This window comes from Phoca vitulina, unplaced genomic scaffold, assembly GCF_004348235.1.
Source record: "Phoca vitulina isolate PV1807 unplaced genomic scaffold, GSC_HSeal_1.0 scaffold4, whole genome shotgun sequence".
NCBI lineage: Eukaryota > Metazoa > Chordata > Mammalia > Carnivora > Phocidae > Phoca > Phoca vitulina.
The window spans coordinates 41,444,912-41,463,259 of NW_022589707.1; the positions used below are offsets into that span (position 1 = coordinate 41,444,912).

General features: G+C 51.0%; 1 protein-coding gene across 1 annotated transcript; it reads left to right on the plus strand.

Annotated features, from left to right (window-relative positions):
* The first annotated feature begins 11,507 nt into the window (after positions 1-11,507).
* Positions 11,508-15,180, plus strand: HOXA3 (homeobox A3). The gene is made up of 2 exons (XM_032401212.1): positions 11,508-12,030; positions 13,450-15,180. The coding sequence occupies exons 1-2, from the start codon at positions 11,508-11,510 to the stop codon at positions 14,247-14,249; spliced, it is 1,323 nt and encodes a 440-aa protein (XP_032257103.1). The 3' UTR covers positions 14,250-15,180.
* Positions 15,181-18,348: the final 3,168 nt, after the last annotated feature.

The window sequence follows — 18,348 nt, forward strand, 5'->3', positions numbered from 1 at the left end:
CCGCAGAGCGCCAGGACACCGGAAAAGGCGATTCCCTGAGTGCCAGGGGTCGGAGACAATCACCGGATCAGTCTTCAAGATCTTTCGAGGTAAGCGCGGCGCTGACTCCTCACTCCGCCGGGCTTTGCACGGGCCTTTGGAGGGAGTTTACTCCTCCAGGGAGCTGCAGCCCTCTGAAAGAGGTTCTGGTCAATATTTAACTTCGAAGGCATTTTGGAGCTGGGTTCCCGTCAGCTGCACTCCCCGCGAATGCGGGGCTTCAGGCAGACAAAGAGTCGGCCCCGAAAGCTGCCCGGAAAGCCGCCTGGCGTTGTGCAGGAGGGGCGGTTGCCCAACCAAAGATGTGTGTGCGTGGGGGTGGGGGATGTCAACGGGGTGTGTTTCTTTCTTCGGGTAAGCTCCAAACAGACCACTACACCGAGCAGCGGGGCGGAAGCAAGTAGAGGCCACGGGCGCGGCGGCCGCTGCGTGGGCCGCTCGCCTTGTCGACTGTTTGCAGCGCCTGCGGAGACTTGTGAGTTCGGGAATGGTCGTCAGGCACGGATCTGCGTGGAGGAAACTTGTCTCGCCGCCTTGCAGTTTCTCCTATGCTTCTGCCTTTCCTTGGCAAGAGGGAAGTTACTGCCTTTCAAATGTGTAGACCGTCGCAGGCAACGGGTCTTCCCCGTTCCTTGAGCCGGGCTGATCCTCCGTTCTTCCAACAGGAAAAGCACGGGTCTTCCAGGTCTCTGCGTTTTCTTTTCCTACGGGAAACAAGAGAAAACTCTTTAAAATTCTTTTCAAGTTCTGGCTTAATTTGTTCTCTTAGTTTGGGGATGCAGGGAGGTAATTACTGTGGTTTATTACCTTGTAAAAGATCCATAAATTTCGTGCCTATTTGGGGGAGGGGCTGCTGGAATAGCTTTCGGAAGCTTGGTAGGAAGGAATGGGTTTGCTTTGTTCTTTCAGGAGTTATTTATTTTAAAAAAGTTTTCTGAGGTTTTGTTTTGTATTCCCTAGGCCTCTGTCTTCCCCCAAATTTGCTCCCCAAATAGATATCAGGTTGTTAATTAATTGCAGCATGCTATTCAGCAACATTCTAAGGCTTATATGGTGTTCTGGACACAATTATTATTTTATCAGATGGAAAGTAAACAGGGTAATAGTAAAGCTAGGTTACTTTCTCAGCGACTGTATGACCATTTATATCAAGTATAGGTGGAGTATTTCAGGAATTTGCAACTCAGGGTGTAGGTAGGATTTGCATCTCTGTGCACAACAGAACCATTGCATGTATACATAGTTGCAGGAGTTTTAGACCATGTGTATAAAATGATACACACATCCATATGTATCCAGAGAATTTGGAGCCCATTTGTACTGCAGCTGCACCCACCCGAAATATCTCATGTTAAATAATGATCTATAATCTCCATCAAAAAAAAAAAAAAAAAAAAAGAGGTGGGCTAAGTGGGTCTTACCTGATGCTAAGTAGCAAAACCACTACAGTTAACTAAAGGGAGAAAAATGTTAAGTGTATTTTTGACAGAGAAATCAGATTGCAGTGTTTGAATACAGATATATCTAATCTGCCAACAGCCTTGCAAATATTGACTAAAGCTCTGTATCCTTGCTCACCTGCTTCTTCCAAGACAACTTTCCACCTATTTTGCCTCTGGTGAAGTGGATCCAGGGCATGTGTACCCAGCACTGGTCAGGTTGGGGCCTGGAGGAGTAAGTGGAAAGGGATTGGTTCCCCAGCCTGGGCCTACATACTTGAGCATCTAAATTCTTGTTCTCTGGAAGGGAACTTTAAAAGGCCCATAGCCTTACTCAAGGAAAGTGGATTTCAGAGTGGTGAGGGAGGACTCTCAGCTGCTGGTTCCCTGGTGGCCTGCCCAGACCAAGGTCTCTCTTAGGGAAGCCGTTTTCACCTCAGAAGTTAAATTTCCTTTGACTTCCTCAGATTTTTTCCCTTCACATCCCACCAAATCACCCCACTCCAACCCAAGTCGTTAATGTTAATTGTTAAACAGCGGTTGGAGCATTAACTGAGCTGTTAATAGCGGCATGGAAGCTCCTGGCTAGAGCTGAGATGCTGCCATTGGGCCTTGCTGGCGTTAAGGCATTTCTCTGAAGCAGTACCAAATACTTCTCCCATTGATTTATGGCCTCAGAGTTTCGATTTGCTCCAGACTATTCTGAGAGTTCTGAAGGGGGCCCCTTCTCATCTTTGAGTCGAAGTCTCTGCAGAAACTTTGGTTGGAGGAGAGGGTAGTTTGCCAGCAATTTGGCAATACTTCCAGGTCCTTTTCTGGGCTATCAGGAGAGTTCAGTGTGAAATAGTTGGCACTGGTGGGGTGGGAGGCTGTGTGTAAGGGGAGCAGAGGACAATGTATTAGTGGTCTGAATCCTTGGGGGACTGGAGACTTTTTGGGTACCAGCTTTTGGTCCTATCTCCCACCCCCATACCTAAGAGAAGCAGGTTTTCACTTTGGGTTCTCACTTTCCAGCTTGTGGCTTAGGTCAGAGTTGGGACAGTTCACAGAGAGGTTCTCTCCCAGCTCTACCACAGACAGAACTTTGTTGGAATACTGCCACCAGGATAGGCCAGGGCTCACTTCCAAGGGATTAGGTCTCCTCCTCTTTTATTGCCCTTCTGATTTGGACACCCCCTTGACCAGGCCCCCTTACTGAGGGCCTTACATTCTCACCAGGTCCCTGCAGGGGAGGAGGGGAGGGGCGGAATCATGCTCAGCCTCCTGCAGCTGCTATAAGTGAGTCCTCACACTTAGAGAGGCCTAGCCAGCTAGCTGAAGATCCACTCTAAAGAAAGGAAAGAATAAGGCATGAGGATCTCACCACTTCCAAGAGCACTCCCAAAGTTTGGAAACTAAGACCTGAAAAGAGGAACTTTTTAGGCAGCCAGCCCGTGAGAGGGTGAAGTGTTAAAATCAGTGGACAATGTCACCAAGCAGATCTCAGGAGTAGAACATGGGGCTTATTTGTTTCAGCCAGGTTCATCAAGAGCAGAGTTGGTCCAGTTCATTTTCTGCTGGCGGACAGACTTGTCTTAGGGGTGGGTGGACAGACCCATGTGCAAGGAAGGTCCCAGGTTATCTTGTAGGTTAATTCAAGTGATGCCAGTAAAGGTTGGTTGTATATATATATGTATTTCTTTTTTCTCTTGCAGAGTCAAGTAGATCATTTCACCTTATATTTTCCATTGTTAGAAGCCTGCAATTTCATGTATCACTCCCGCTATGCACTGAGGAAATGCACCAGTGTAGGTTTAGCCAGGGCACTGGGTCCCTCCATATTTTGCAAAACCCTGACCCACCACTCTAGAGCTAAGCATCTCTTTCCTAGAGGGCTCCCATTGGACAAAATCAACTGGACTTGGGGAGGTGCTTTAGCCTTTTGTCAGGTAATTTGGGGCCTTTTAGGTTTCTCCATTGGTGTGGTGTATGGTGTGGGTGTTAGCAAACTCCATACAATGGCAGGCCATGAGGGAGTCCACCAACTAAGCCAGTCATTACTGGGTTTTCTTCTGGAAACAAGGCCTGGGCTTTGCCTTTTGATGCACTGGCTAGTGGGCCAGAGGAGACTAGAGTACTTGGGTGTGCAGGCTTCAGCTTGTCTGTGAGTGGAAGACTATAGAAAGTTACATGAACTGTAAGAATGGGGATAGCATTGCCGTTCCCTTCTGTTTGGATCATTTGTAAAGAAATGTAAGTGGAAATAAGTGGCCTAGTGTGGCACATGTTGAGGGGGGATGCCCCCATTGTCCTACTGCCCTAGATGGAAACTCTTCCCCACTGCTGACCAAGGTTCCCCACTTCCCCTCCCCCAAAGCTGAATGTTCTGCTTGGAAACCTAGTCCCTTCAGTGATTCCCTATTTCAAATAAAAGGATTTAAGTTGACGTATGACCACGTGAGCACATAATACAGCGCATTATTGTGGCATTTGGAGCGGAGACCCGGGCGGGCTTCGCCTGTGATTACGTTTTCTAGATTCTCTACAGAGCGAGAGCTTTTTTCCCCCACCCCCACGCACCCACCTCCTCCTTCTCCTTCCCCTTCTCCGGAGAGCGCTTTCCTACCGGGTTGCAGTTTTCAGCGCTCATGGAGCGGTTCTGGGCGAGCTAGCCGATGGGACTCGAGGCCACACCAGGAGGATGGAATTTATTTTAAGGTATTTCCGCTGATTGTTCATATCTAGAGTGAGTTATGGCTGTGAGAGACAAAGGTCAGGCGAGGAGACCCTGGTTCACCGACAGGACCCTCAGCCCCTCTTCCTTTGTTTCTCTCGTAGAACCGAAACCGTTTGAAAGATCCCCAGTAGCGCCTCAGATGGAGTTGAATTCCCTGGAAAGTGTTGGGGGGTATAAAGGGAAGGGCACTTGGGGGCTACTAGGTAAGCCCGGTGGCCTCCAGCGCTCAGGCGGCTTTGTCCACTGCAGCGGGTTTGAGTCCCAGGAGCTGAGCCCCAGGCGGAGGGAGGGTCCCGAAGTGCTGGCTCAGGCCGAGGTGGCCCGCGCGGCGCTCGCTCGGCAAGACTGCCTGGAGGGGGTGGGGGCTGGCTGGGTGGGAAGGGGAATCGCTCCGGGTTGGTCGCGTTTGCGGGCGGCCGGGGATGGAGAGGTAGGGCTGACCTGGGCAGCCGGAGCAGCTGGGAGAGGGAAATCAATGAATGTGCAGATGCGCTGCCATTTTATTGATGATGCTTCGGGCCACTTTGTTCAGTGCTGGGTTGTAGGACGCGCTTTCCCACACTCGGGACCAAAGGTGCCAGACCCGGAGGACACGCCATTGTTTCCTCAGCACCCTCTCTACCCGGGTAGGGGTGATGAAGGACAGCTCAGACTTAGGAGACGCTTAGGGTGGGGGTAAGCGTGCCGGACGCCCAGAAGCTCTGTTAGTCTAAATTTCAGAGAGAAGGAGGGAGCCAGACCTGGGTTTGGGCTTCATATTGTGCATGGCCTGGACACCCCATTGTAACACACCCAGCGGGCTTGCAGAGTTTTAAGGACTGGCTAGTGCACCCTCGGCTAGAGAGAATTCCAGAGGCAGAGTCCGCAGAAAGCAGAGGCAGACATATCTCAGGCTTCAGACCTCAGAAACAGTGCTGTAGCCAGGATAGAGGCAGATGAGAGTTAAACTGTGCTTCCAGATCACTGGGAAAGCCCGCGGTAATTGCCCTTTGGAGACCCAGCGCTCCTGGGAAGGATGAAAACTCCCTGAAAAGGTGAAGGAAACTTCGCTTTCCTCTGCTCTTGGAGATCTTGGAGTGGAGGAAAGGGGTGCCTACAAGGAGTCAGGAATCAGATTTGCCCGTGACTTTAAAAAAAAAAAAAAACTTATTTCTTTCCGTACTTGGAAAAAAAAAATCAAATCAAGCTTCTCCTACTTGAGTGGGATTTACATCCCCAGAACGGAAGGGCTGCTTCTACCCTCCCCCGCTGCCGGCCTCCGCGCTAACCGTGTTTAACTGAGGCCGTTTCAAGTGCTCTAAAACACCCCTTGGAAATAAAATGTAAGCTTTAATTGCTGTTCAATTACTTGTCAGCATTTCATATGATTTATGACCCAGTTCTGGCGCATTTTTGACCCAGTTAAAGACTCATAAATAATATAGTTTCGTTAGAAAGAATGAGAGAGGGAATAGAGGTTTGTTAAAAGCATCTTTTTATTGTCACTTCAGTGCCAGCAAGCAGAATAAATATCTAGGGATGGACTCTCAAACTGGTTCTGTATAAAAGTGTGCACAGTGAGAAGAAACCAATAGTCCAGTTTATAGAGCGCCAGTTGGTTTTTCCTTCATGGAAAGAGCTGAAGGCGTTCCGTTATAGCTGAACTATAGCTATAGCTATTTAAAAAAGGCCTTTACCCTCAAAATGCCAGCCTCACCCTCACAGGCAAGTGTATGTCCTCATTAATTTTCTTCCCCATTCCCGGATTCCGATGCCTCTTTTTGCCTCACCTTTCTCCCTGGCTGCACAGACAGCCTCAGATCGACCCCAGGCCCTCCCAGGCATGTTCTCAAGGAAGCCCCTGTGGAGGGTAGAGAGGAACAAACACACCTTCGCTCTTCCAGATATTTTCGTAGTGCCGAAAAAATGTTTCCTTCTAGTCCCCATGCGTAAGACATCAGGCAGCACAGGGACTGGAGGGGGCTGGTTTGGAGGAGCCAAGGGGTCCTCTCCACAAAGAAAACCTCAGTGGTTTTGGCCGAGCAGGGTGAATGGCTGCGGGATCTGCCTAGAAAGGGCACCACAGAGGCAGCAGTGGGTAATTTCTGGCAGTGGAAATCGACAGGCGGTATTTTTCTCTTAGAAAACAAGAACAAATAAAAAACCTTCAGCAATCATAAATTACTATTTTTAATCACCTCGCCTGCCATGCTCCAAAAGTCAGTCCTCTGGATTTCAGCAGAGAGGCCCAAACCCCGGAGGTCTACATGCCAGGGCGGCAGACCCTAGACTTGAGGTCAGAGCCCCGTTTCTGCTTGCTGCAGCCAGCCACCCAGAAGCCACCTAATCTGGGACCGGCAGGGACCCTGTCCGGACCTCCGGCCCCAGCTTTCCCTTGGCTCCCGGGGCTCCTCGGGTCCAGTCCCAGCATTTTGCCCGGCACGGTCTTGGCGCCGTTGAAAAGGTATGCGCCCCGGATGCCCCAGCCCTCACCTCGGCGCCCTCGGCCCTCTTGGCCCAGGAGGTCCCCTCCCCTGGCAGGTTCTCACGGAAAGCTGGCCTTCCCTGCAGCTGGCTTAGCTGAGAAGGCGGTGAGAGTCGTGTCAGCAGTTTGGAGGAGAAAGTGCGGGTTGATTATTGACCCACGCCTTCTTTCTTCAAATGCCACATCCGACCCGGCCGGTCTGAAGAGAAAATGCAGCCGAGCGGATTTTTGCGGCGGCTCTCACCTCCTACGCCGCCCGGCTCCCCCTTTCAAGTTGCGCTGCCACGATATGCCATAAGGAGCAAGTGTTTGCTGTTTTGTGCTCTGTTTACAGCTTTGGGGCGCCGAGTCATAAATCTTGCCCAGCCATAAATGACAAAAACCATTGGTATGCATGAGGCCATCCTGGCCAGGAGTGCTTTTTGATTTCTCCCTTTTCCCTTGGCTTTGTTTTTGCTTTAAGGTGACACTTTGGCTCCCTGACAGTTTAAACATACTACTTATATTTTTAACACCTTCCTTTGAGAAGGACTGGCCGTTGACACCTTGGAATTGCACGAAAGCTCCGTTTCTCTCTTTGCCACACACATACCCTTGCAGAATTCACTTCTGAATCTGGAGAGTTGAGGGAGGCATTAGAAGGGAGGAAGACCACCCTCCTTCAAGTTGTGGCAATACTACCGGGCACACTCGGGCCTTTCCTCTGCTTAGCGTCCCTGCATACCACTAATTAGCGGGGAAAACATAGACATCGTTGGCATTGGGGTCAGAGTTTTATCTGTGTTCTCTGTGAGTGAGCTGCCTGTCTGTACTGGGAAGTGGGCACCGGAAAGCTGGAGACCCAGGTTTCTAGGCACTCTAGTGTGTACCTGAGCCCAGAGCATCCCATTTCACTGCCTGGACTTTGTCCATTTCGCCCAGGCTCCTTCCCTCCTGGCTGCCAGGATTTTAAGGGTTTCTGCCTAAAAATATAACCAAAGACAGCCCAGTTGGATCTTGGGGAGGTCTCTTGAGAAAGGAAGCCCTACCTCTGCCCCCCAAAGATTGGCTTTGAGGTTCTCAGATTGGGGGTGACAGATGTGGTAAAGTGCCCAAAGTCTGGGCAACTCTCCTCCTGGTTCTCTTTCCCCTTGCATCCCAACTGGAAGTGTCCAGGGCAGGGGTTACATGGTTTCTCAAATGGATTCCTAAGAAATAGAGCCCGGCTAGAGAGCCCCTTTGTGAGAGCCGTTTGTCCTCATTAACATAATTTTCCTGGACTTTAGTGACGCCGAGAAGCGAGGAGAGGGAGGGCGGTGGGGGTTGGGGGGAGGCTGCCCTCCTCCCGCCGCCGCCGCCGCCGAGTTCCCCCTCTCGCTCCTGTCCCTCCCCTCGCCTCAGCCCCATCCCCCACGCCGCCCCGCGCTTCCCCAGCCGCCTCGGCCTCCCCTCCCGCCCGCCCCCAGCACCCCCCACCGCACCCCCCGACCAGACGCTGCTCCGCGTGTAATATTCATAAGAAACATACCCAAGTCGGTGCCACTAGCCCAGGCAGAGCCCTGCGCCGCGCTAGCGCTTATCTCCGGGCCGCGGCTGCTGCCCTCGGGAAGGGCAGGGGGCGGGGGTGTGGGGGAGGGGTGGGTGGGTGGGGTGGGTGGGAGGGGGGGGTCCAAGCCGCCCCAGTCCGCCCTGGGCGAGCCGTGCCGGAGCAGCGAAGCCACCACGCTCTGTGCCGCGGCGTCCGGGCCTTGGGGTCTCCCTCCCGCCCGCCGTCTCGGCTGATGCTGAGGGTCGGTGCCCATCCCGCGCCTAGGGGAGCCGGCCGGGCGGCCGAGCCGGGCCGGGGGCCGGAGCCCGAGCCCGAGCGCGAGCCTGCGCTCGCGGCGCTCGTCAGAAGTTAAGGTAAGCAGGGCCACAACCGGCCGCTCTCAGCGCTGAATGGCGGAGTTTACGTCTCGGTGATTTATGGCTGCAGACTTAAATCTCGGTTCAAGAAGAGTTCACAAGCCGGAGCTTCCTTCCCGGCAGTGACTGATACCCTTACACTTCGAGTTCAGGCCGCTTTCCCATCCCCGCCCCCACCTCTTCCCTCTACCCCTAGCCCAGCCCCAACTTTTCTGGGTTGGGGAGGGTAGGAGGGGTGGGCAAGGGGACACGGGGGCTCTTACCCGATATTCCCGCTTAAACTCGGGGTGAGGGCAGGCTGAGGAAGGGGCGGGAGTGGGAAGAGGGAGCGGTGTCTGAAGGAAGGAGGTTGAATTTGGGCAGATCTTCCAGAAAGACAATAGGGCTTGTTTTCTGCACTCAATTTAGCCTCCTCAACTCTCTTTCAGCTCTTGCACCTGGGGGTTATTGTCCAGAAACATCTTTTCGGAGGAATCTCCTCCCAACCCCAAGCCCTTGCTTGGCTTGGCGGGGCGAGGGGGGGGGGTGCAAAGCAAGTTTCCAGACTGGCAGATCTCCAACTTCTTTACTAGGTTGCAAACTTTGGGGGCTGGGGTGGGGGCGGGAGGGGGGAAATGTGTGGGCCTCACTGTGGTTGTCTGCTGACCTCAAACAATAGGAAGGACTTTGGTGGGATCTCCGAGGTGAATTCATATTTTAAGTTTATGGGGGCTGTTGTATGCTCTTTGGTTTTTCATGGTATTTTTGTTATTTGCAAGACAATGCACAACTTGATGAAAAGACTTAAGTAGCAGGCCAATATAGCTTGTGATAATGGATTAGCAAGTCGCTTGAAATGTTGCACGTTCAAAATCACCTTAATTTTGTTGTATCTAATACCTTGCTGTTCAAGTGTCTGGAGTAATTTTCTTAACCTGACATTTTACACAAGCCTAGTATCTTAAAAATTTATAATGGCAGACATTAACACTGCCAAATGTAATAGGACCTATTTTCAGTGAAAGAACAGGAAACTGAGACATTCAATTGCTATTCAGTTTTAAATTTTATTTTATTCTTCGTTTATTTTCGATCATGGTATCTGTAGCTTCCTATCTATTTCCAAAATAGAAACAATACTCCAGGGCTCAAGATCACACATAGTAACTTCGGGTAAGGGAAGCTGTAATTTTTAATTGAGGTTCTGGAAAATTAATTGTGCTTGTTTTCCAGATGTTGGTGAGATTGTTGGTTTAATAATGAAATCCAAAGAAGCCCATTATTAAAAAAATTATAATCATCATTGGTGGATGGTGTTTTCTAGTTAACAAAGTGTCTGCTATTCCTAGAGAACTTGAATGACTCCAGGACTCAAATATACATAGTTGGGGCATGAACTAAACCATTTTCTTCATGAATTTGTCATTGTATTTTTTTCTTAAATAGACTGTCATCCTGTGTGTGTGTGTGTATGAACTCACATGGAACTTTTCTCAGCTGAGAACAAGAGATTGACCATGCAAAGGTTGAAAACAAAACTAAAACATAGATTTGACTTCTGCAAACTGCTTTCTAAGTAATAAATTTTAAAAAGGGGTTGAGAAGGCTTTCATTGCTTTTAAGATTTCCAGGGTTGACCTTTACTTGGTGTTTCTGAAGCAGGTAAATAGGCCAAGTAACAAATATCAACAACAACAGCACACAAAGATCAGGGAACTCTGAACTCTGGCAGGATTTTATGGCTTGTGCTTCCATCCCTCGTCCGGAGCCAAATGACCCCCATACATCAAATTACATAGCAGTTTCTAAGACAGAACCTATTATCGTTAAGTTGGAAGGAGAGTTCAAGCCGTGGTCATGGAGATGAACGCTGGTTTTTCAGGTTCCTGGTGGGTTGTTTTTTTTCTCTAATCCATCATGTTTTAACAGGTAGAATTTGATAGTTGCCCTGAATAACAGCACCTCGGAAAGTCCAAGGCAGGAGGGTCTGGGGACCTTTTGTAACAAGGGAAAAGAGGTGGGAGTGGCTTGCTGGGTCATGCCTGAGAAATAAGGAGAGGAAAGGAGTAAAGAACTGTCCAGGATTTGAGTTTGACTTGCTGGAGCGAAGTGTTGTTGGTCCCTTCCCACACAGGATGTTTCTTCTTAAGTTTTTTCTCTCCCCTTCTTGGCCACAAGGGGCTCATTTGGAAGAGGTAGGTCACATCCCAGCACAAGGGTAGATTAACTGCCTAACAAGCTCAGCTTCTCAAATCCATCCGGGGTAGAGTAGGGCAATTGCCTGAAAATTTTTTGTGCATACCTCTGTTGGGTGCTGGAAGATCCAAGACGGGGCTGGATGGGAAGTCACCCCGCGTCAGGGCTCTTTTGCCAAATATCAGTCCTAAAGGGAGGATTGGAGAACAAATTGGCAACCTGCGCTCCCCTTTGCCCCCTTGCCCCTTCCCCAAGATTCTCAGAGGCAGGGAGTCGCGGGTCTCGCTGGACGAGGCCAAAGAACGGAGATGAAGGGACACCCCCAGTTTCTCCTTCCCTGGAAACGAAGGATCCCAGCCCTATTTCTTTCTAGCCCATCAGCCTTTCTTCTTTTGGACTCCAGCTTTGGAGACCCGGCTTCCAGCCCTCGCTTACTCTTCTCCTCTCTCCCCGGAAAAACCCCCAACTCCAGACGCAAGTTAAGCAAATATTTGTAGCTGCCAGTAAATTCCAGCGGCTTTTTATAGCGCGGCTCTCTGCGCCCGGGGCCAAGTCGTGCTGCTAAATATTGCTGACCACTTTTTCTTTTATGGCTTTCATGTCACTTAGCTATTGAGAGTAAGATGGATTTGCGCGGAGCCCTCACCGCGCTGCGATTCTCGCCCCCCAGGTCTGCGCGGGGCGGCCATTGGCGGCGGAGCGTCACGTGACCGCGGGGGCGTGCCAATGTGCGCCCTCACGGGTGTCAAGCCCCTGTCAGAGTGTGCGATCAAGATTGTGAAACAACGCGATGCAAAAAGCGACCTACTACGACAGCTCCGCGATCTACGGTGGCTACCCCTACCAGGCAGCCAACGGGTTCGCTTATAATGCCAGTCAGCAGCCGTACCCGGCCTCCGCCGCACTGGGCGCTGATGGCGAGTACCACCGACCCGCCTGTTCACTCCAGTCGCCTGCCAGCGCCGGGGGCCACCCCAAGGCGCACGAGCTGAGCGAGGCGTGTCTGCGCACCCTAAGCGGCCCGCCCAGCCAACCTCCAGGCCTGGGCGAGCCACCCCTGGCCCCGCCGCCCCAGGCCGCGCCTCCAGCTCCACAGCAGCCTCAACCCCCGCCGCAGCCCCCAGCACCCGCTCCTGCCGCACCCCCTCCCCCCTCTTCAGTTTCCCCACCTCAGAATGCCAGCAGCAACCCCACCCCCGCCAGCGCAGCCAAGAGCCCCCTACTCAACTCACCCACCGTGGCCAAACAAATCTTCCCCTGGATGAAAGAGTCTCGGCAAAACACAAAGCAGAAAACCAGCGGCTCCAGCTCAGGTAAAGCAGTGCCTTCTGGAGGAGGGTCCTCTGGCCTGGCTCCCCCCCACCCCCACCCCCAAGCCATCTCCAGCCACAGCCAGCACGGTCTGGCACACTGGAACATTTTCAAGAATTCACTGAGCCCCCCCTTCAACTAGGGGGGTGACAGGACTCTGTGTGACCAGGAAACCCCAGAGAGAGACCTGATGGGAGTCTCTCTTGACTTCTCCAGGAGCAAGTGGGGCCTAGTGAGTTTGGAATCCCTTCTTATTCCACTCTTGGAGTTAGGACCTTTGGGGACAACAAACCTGAACTCAACTCTTTCTTTTTAGCACAACTCATTTATAATGAAACCATGACATCCACTCCACACTGAAATGTGGCAGAATAAAAGTAGGCCTAGTCACCATCCAAGTGAGAATCAACGCTTTGCTTATAAGCAGAGCCTATTTTTAATTTTTGCTCCAGTAGATGGAGTGGCTGCTTTACCTCTGGGAAGGCCCTACTCAGACTTAGTACAGTGAAGGCAGCCAGAGATCTCCTGGGGGAGGGGATTTGGACTTGTCATGCTAATAGGAACCACATGGGTCTCCAGGAACTAGACTGGAGCACAGGCCCTGGGTCTTGGGCTTCCCAGCATCTTGGTTACCTTTTCTCCTGCCTTCTCCAGTTGCCAGTACTCTGCTCTGAGCCTAAGCATCTGGGATCCTCCAGAGTCAAGATTTGGGAGGGGGGGAGGATAGGAGGGCGCAAGATTAGTGGATGAAAATGGGGAGGCTGCTTGATTAAATGAAGAACCCTAATTAATAGGACCCAGCATCAGGGGCCTGGGTCACCCCACCAGAAATTGGTACTTTCAATGGGATCTCTTCCTTTGGGCACAGAAGGCCTTCCAGATTGGGGCTTCCACTCTACCCTTCTCCACTGGGTAGACTAAATAAGTGGCCAGTTGAGGCAACTGTCCAAACGTTCAGTCAGTGAAAGAGGGAAAGGTTTATTGAGTGTATATTAGGTGCCCCACATTCCAGTTACTGTGAAGGGAATGAAGATGGGCGACCTGCCCACAGGGAGCTTATAGTCTGATAGGCCTGAAGGATCAGTAAATGATTCAGAAAGTGAATAGTTCCAGGACAGAAATACAGACCAGGAAGGCAAACTGGGGGTTCTGCTTTTCTGTCCTTACCTCTCCCCCCTTGGGGAAGCTTATGACTTGCAACTTGACTGAATGGAGGGGCTAGCTACCCAGCTACTGGCACTATTTCCCCACCAGGAGAGAGGGCAGCACCTAGTTCCTCATCCTCTTTTCTGGGCCCTGACAGAGGGATCTTGGGGCCTGGAGCAAGGAGGGGCCTGGCGGGGTCAGGGGTTAGGCGGGGCTTGGGGCAGCCCCTGATGGCTCCCTTCCTCTCTCCTTTGCTCTCTCCTCTGTCCTCGCAGGGGAGAGCTGCGCTGGCGACAAGAGCCCGCCTGGGCAGGCGTCGTCCAAACGGGCGCGCACCGCCTACACGAGCGCGCAGCTGGTGGAGCTGGAGAAGGAGTTCCACTTCAACCGCTACCTGTGCCGGCCGCGCCGGGTGGAGATGGCCAACCTGCTGAACCTCACCGAGCGCCAGATCAAGATCTGGTTCCAGAATCGCCGCATGAAGTACAAGAAGGATCAGAAGGGCAAGGGCATGCTGACGTCATCAGGGGGCCAGTCCCCAAGTCGCAGCCCCGTGCCCCCCGGCGCGGGCGGCTATCTGAACTCTATGCATTCGCTGGTCAACAGCGTCCCATATGAGCCCCAGTCGCCCCCGCCTTTCTCCAAGCCTCCACAGGGCGCCTATGGGCTGCCCCCCGCCTCCTACCCCGCACCCCTGCCAAGCTGCGCGCCCCCACCGCCCCCACCGAAGCGCTACACCGCGGCGGGGGCGGGGGGTACACCCGACTATGACCCGCACGCGCATGGCCTGCAGGGCAACGGCAGCTATGGGACCCCACACTTACAGGGAAGCCCCGTCTTCGTGGGGGGCAGCTATGTGGAGCCCATGAGCAACTCTGGGCCTGCCCTCTTTGGCCTAACTCACCTCCCCCACGCCGCCTCGGCAGCCATGGACTACGGGGGTGCTGGGCCGCTGGGCAGCGGCCACCATCACGGGCCCGGGCCAGGGGAGCCGCACCCCACCTACACGGACCTTACCGCCCACCATCCTTCTCAGGGAAGAATTCAGGAAGCCCCCAAGCTCACCCACCTGTGATGGTGGGCTCGGGGCTGCGCGCCAGGAGAGTCCCCCCGCCCCCACCTTTCTTCTACCGTTTATTTTTTGTTTTGTTTTGTTTTAAGGTTCTTCCTGCCCTCCCTTTTTTCTCCCCCGCCTCCTCTACCTTCCCCCCACTCCGTTTTGTTTTCTTTGGTAACGCGTTTTTATAGTTTATGTGACGTAGCAATCTTGGTTGCTGGAATGGCCGTCAGTATCGGTAGCGATGTTTATCTCCTCCCACCCCTCGCTCGGCCGCTGGCCCTGCATCCTTTACCTTCTCTACTCTTTGATCAGAAACAGGGTATATGAACAAATTTTCTAGCCGAGTTCTTCAATGTGAATTTGTTCGTACATTATGGCTCCCGAGGGGAAGCAATTACTTTTTTTTTATTTTTAGGTTTTTTTTTTTTTTTAAATTGCACTTCTTGTAAAGAGCGAGAAAAAAATCAAAGGCGCTTTGAAACAGGGGCTCCCTGTGCAAGGATGACTAAGTGTACGTCTTTCCGTGTGTGTATGCTGGTGAACAGTCAGATTTATTTATATTTTTTTTGCAAGCATTGAATAATCTAAGTTTTAAATATTATTTATCCCCATCCGTTCGTATTTATATTAAAGAAATTCTGTACCCTGATTGTTCAGAAGGTTTCTTGGGCCTTTTGTTCAATAGTGTATTGGCGTACATAGAAAAATTTTTATTTGAAAGGGAAATATAATTCCTTTATAAAAACGGTAATGATGCAATAATACCAGAGAGGATCCAGCTTTTGAAAACAGTGATTTAGGTTTGTAACATCCGGCGAAACTGAAAAAAAAAAATCTGTAAACGTGAAAAATGCTAGATTTGTTTTGAGAGTTCTACATTCCTTGCTGCTCACATTCTGAGAAACTAAACAAAAAAATAAATAAATAAAGTTTTTATTCTGAATAATATCCGTGTTCAGAAGGGGTTCTTTGGCCGAAGATGGGGGTCTGCGTGGAATTCAGGCAGAGGCGAACTGGCTGAGCAGGCCACGGCAAGCCTTCCAGCTCCGGAGTGGGGCCTGGCCAGGCGGCTCGCCTGGGAGCACGGCGGATTCTTGGGAAGGCTGCAGGAGCTCTTGGAGGCGAGCAGCTCTGGAAACGCCGAGCGCCAGCCCGCTGGGCTGCCTGATTCCCAGCTGCCAAGGAGGGGCCTGCGCGGGCGCAGGGGCTGCGGACTGCTGAGTGCGGGAGAAACAAAAGGCAGCCAGCCCGAAGCGCGGCGGGGACTCACAGGTGCCCGAGAGGCCCCGCTGGGGAGTAAGGCAGGGCTGTCTTCTCCAAGATCTTCCTCCAGGTCAAAGCGGACCAGCCAGTGCTTTAACCTTGGGAATCATCAGCCGCGCGGAGGATGCCGAGCATTTCCGGACTCTCTTGGATGCTCTTCGGTCCCTGATCTCTCCAGGAGGAGAGAAGGACTCCTAAAATCGCCCCTGGGAGCTAGGCAGCTCGAAGGAGACACAGCTTCACCCAGGTCTCCAGCAAAAGAAAGGCTGAACTCCCAGGAGCCTCCCCGCGCCCTTCCCTGGACTGCTAGAGTCCCAGCTTCGTCTTCATCCCGGAATTTAGGATTTGGCATCCCCTGGATTTATTTCCTCTCCTTCATCCCTCCTCACTCTCCTTTTATGGCCCCAGGGGGAGGAGGAGAGAGAAAGGAGATTGGTATCTTTCTAATAAAAATGCAATTTTATAAGTACTTCTTTCATTTGATGCTGCAGGAGCTAAACATTACATTTCTACTCCTGGATTTAAGATAGGGCTGCCTACTGACTGGCTGGCAGATGCAAAAGCAGGCACAGGAAAGGGAAATATTTTTATTTTCAAATTAAAGAATTGCTTGGAGAAGGAACCAAATTCAGAAAGTGAAAACCTCAGAACTGTATCCCCATCAACATCCCCTTTCTAAATTGGAAGTGAGAAACCACCTGCGTCTCGGGATCAGAAGCATCTGATGTGAGAAATAAATCCTTCTTCTCCCTGGGTTGTATCTTTCAGAGACGGAGGTGAAAAATGTCGCCATTTTGTTTGCGATCCCAAATATCCATCATCATGGCCTCTATCTTTCCCCTGAGAAGCTCCCTCAGATGATCTTTAGAAATAGGCACTGGAGCCATTTTGGGGTATCTCCTGGGTTCACAGGAGCTGCTTTTAGGGAACCTTCTCACATTTTAAGAAAAAGAAAAAGGCTTGGAAGATGCAAAGCCAGGCAGCTATAGAGATCTGGGTGTTTATCTCACAGCCAGAGATGCTTCTCCCACATCTGTTCTGGGGCTCTTGATACACACATATATATATTTTTATTTTAAAAGAGTTTGGGCTATGGAAGGAGTAGATTTGCTCCCCACCCCACTCCAACCTCCCTGCCGAAATATGGCGCACTTCAGAAATGCGGAGTCTGGAAAACCAGTCTTTGTGAGGACTGGAGCTTCCGCTCTTTGGTTGTTCAGATCTGAACTGAACAGGCTAAACAACCACAGAAGTGTTCTTATGAGTAATAATTTTACAGAAGTATATAAAATTACCTTGTAAAATAAGGGAGACTGGAGAGAGAGTGCAAGAGAGAGAGCGAGAGCGAGCGAGTGAGCGCTATCCATTCACAGATGAAAATCTTTCAGAGATACCACTATTTGAACCCATTTCTAAAATCTGCTGTTTAGCTGAGAGGGGACTGGTTTGGAGGCATCCTCCTTCCCTCAGGGCACAGATTTTTAAATGAGATTCCAATACGATTCCCCATATCTTGGCAGTCAAACATTCATTTTAGGTTTCAAAGAGAAAATATTGGTCTCACCTCTAGCTTCAAAGATATTAAAAATTAGTCCTTATTAAAATATTCCTGAGTTAAAGTAATAGATTTGGGGAAGATTTCAATGTTGAATGGCCAAAGAAAAGGGTTTGCTTCCAGATGGTATTTGAATTAAGGCCGCTGAGGCGAGCAGAAAGCTCTCACCCACGCAGCCCCTGACAAAGCCTCAGCGATATGGGGGCAGCGCTTCTCCCTCACCATAACTCCCCCTCCCCTTAACCCCTCAGTATTATTTCTGGTAAAAGCAAATGCCAAAAGTCACTATCCCAGAATGTGCAAAAGCACCTTTCCTAAAAGCAGCCTTATAACTCTTCCTGCTGCCAAAACGATATCTTTAAAAAGACTAGTTTTCCTTGTTTACTTGCGTTTCCTGCTCTCCTCTTTGCTCGGCCACATTTGATCTTGGAAAGAGCTCGAAGCTGAAATGTGTTCTTAAGGGCCAGAAGCTGTCAAGGCTTTTGGTGAGCAAGATTGATCGCACCCAGACTTCCTTCAGAGCTTTGTTTGGAATAAAAGCAAGAAAACTGAAAAACCTCACATTTTCCAAAATAGCATCTCTATCTGTAAGGCGATGCTCTGGGCTAGTCAATGATGGAGGCCACTTTATATCTAATTTCCACCCAAGCCCCCTTTGATACCGGCCTCAGAAATGGAGTCCTAGCCTTGTGCCGTGGTCAGCCTTTCTTGTTTTCTACGTAGATTTTTCTCCCCCACCAACCTCTCTCTCCCTGGCCATCAGAATGATTTATTTTCCTGCCACGGATGCCTGCCGGCCTGGGGGAGTCTGATCACTTGGTCCATTTCAAAGGAAGCAAAAGCGAATCATCATCCTCAGGGTTTGAGGGAAAAGAGATACCTTCAGATTTCTCTCTCAGCCTCCTCCCCTCTTTCTGGCTTGGTGGAATTTTTAAAAGTTATTGTTTGGTACCTAAAGGTGTTATCTTTTGAACCCTCCAGCACAGTCCAAGATGCCCTCAGTCTCAAGTCTCCGAATTGGAAAAAAAGAGCGAGAAAAGAGAACCTTTACAATTCCTCCTGAGGTTGCCCTCTCTCACCTGCGGTGCTTGTTTCCCACAGCAGAACCTGAGTGCAAACATCCCTGGTGGCCAAGGAGCAGAAAGGTGCGGGAGACAATTGGGGCTGCCAGGGAGCACGCGTTTCCTCTGAACCCACAAGCCCCCAGTCGGAGCGACAAGGACCAGGAGAAAAAGGAGAGGAAAAGAGACAGAAAAAAAAAAAAAAGAAAGGAACAAGCACCTTCTCCCTCCCTGC

Coding starts and splice junctions, on each gene's coding strand:
- HOXA3 (XM_032401212.1), top strand. CDS start 11,508: ATGCAAAAAGCGACCTACTACGACAGCTCCGCGATCTACGGTGGCTAC. Junction 12,031..13,449: donor AACCAGCGGCTCCAGCTCAG/GTAAAGCAGTGC, acceptor CTGTCCTCGCAG/GGGAGAGCTGCGCTGGCGAC.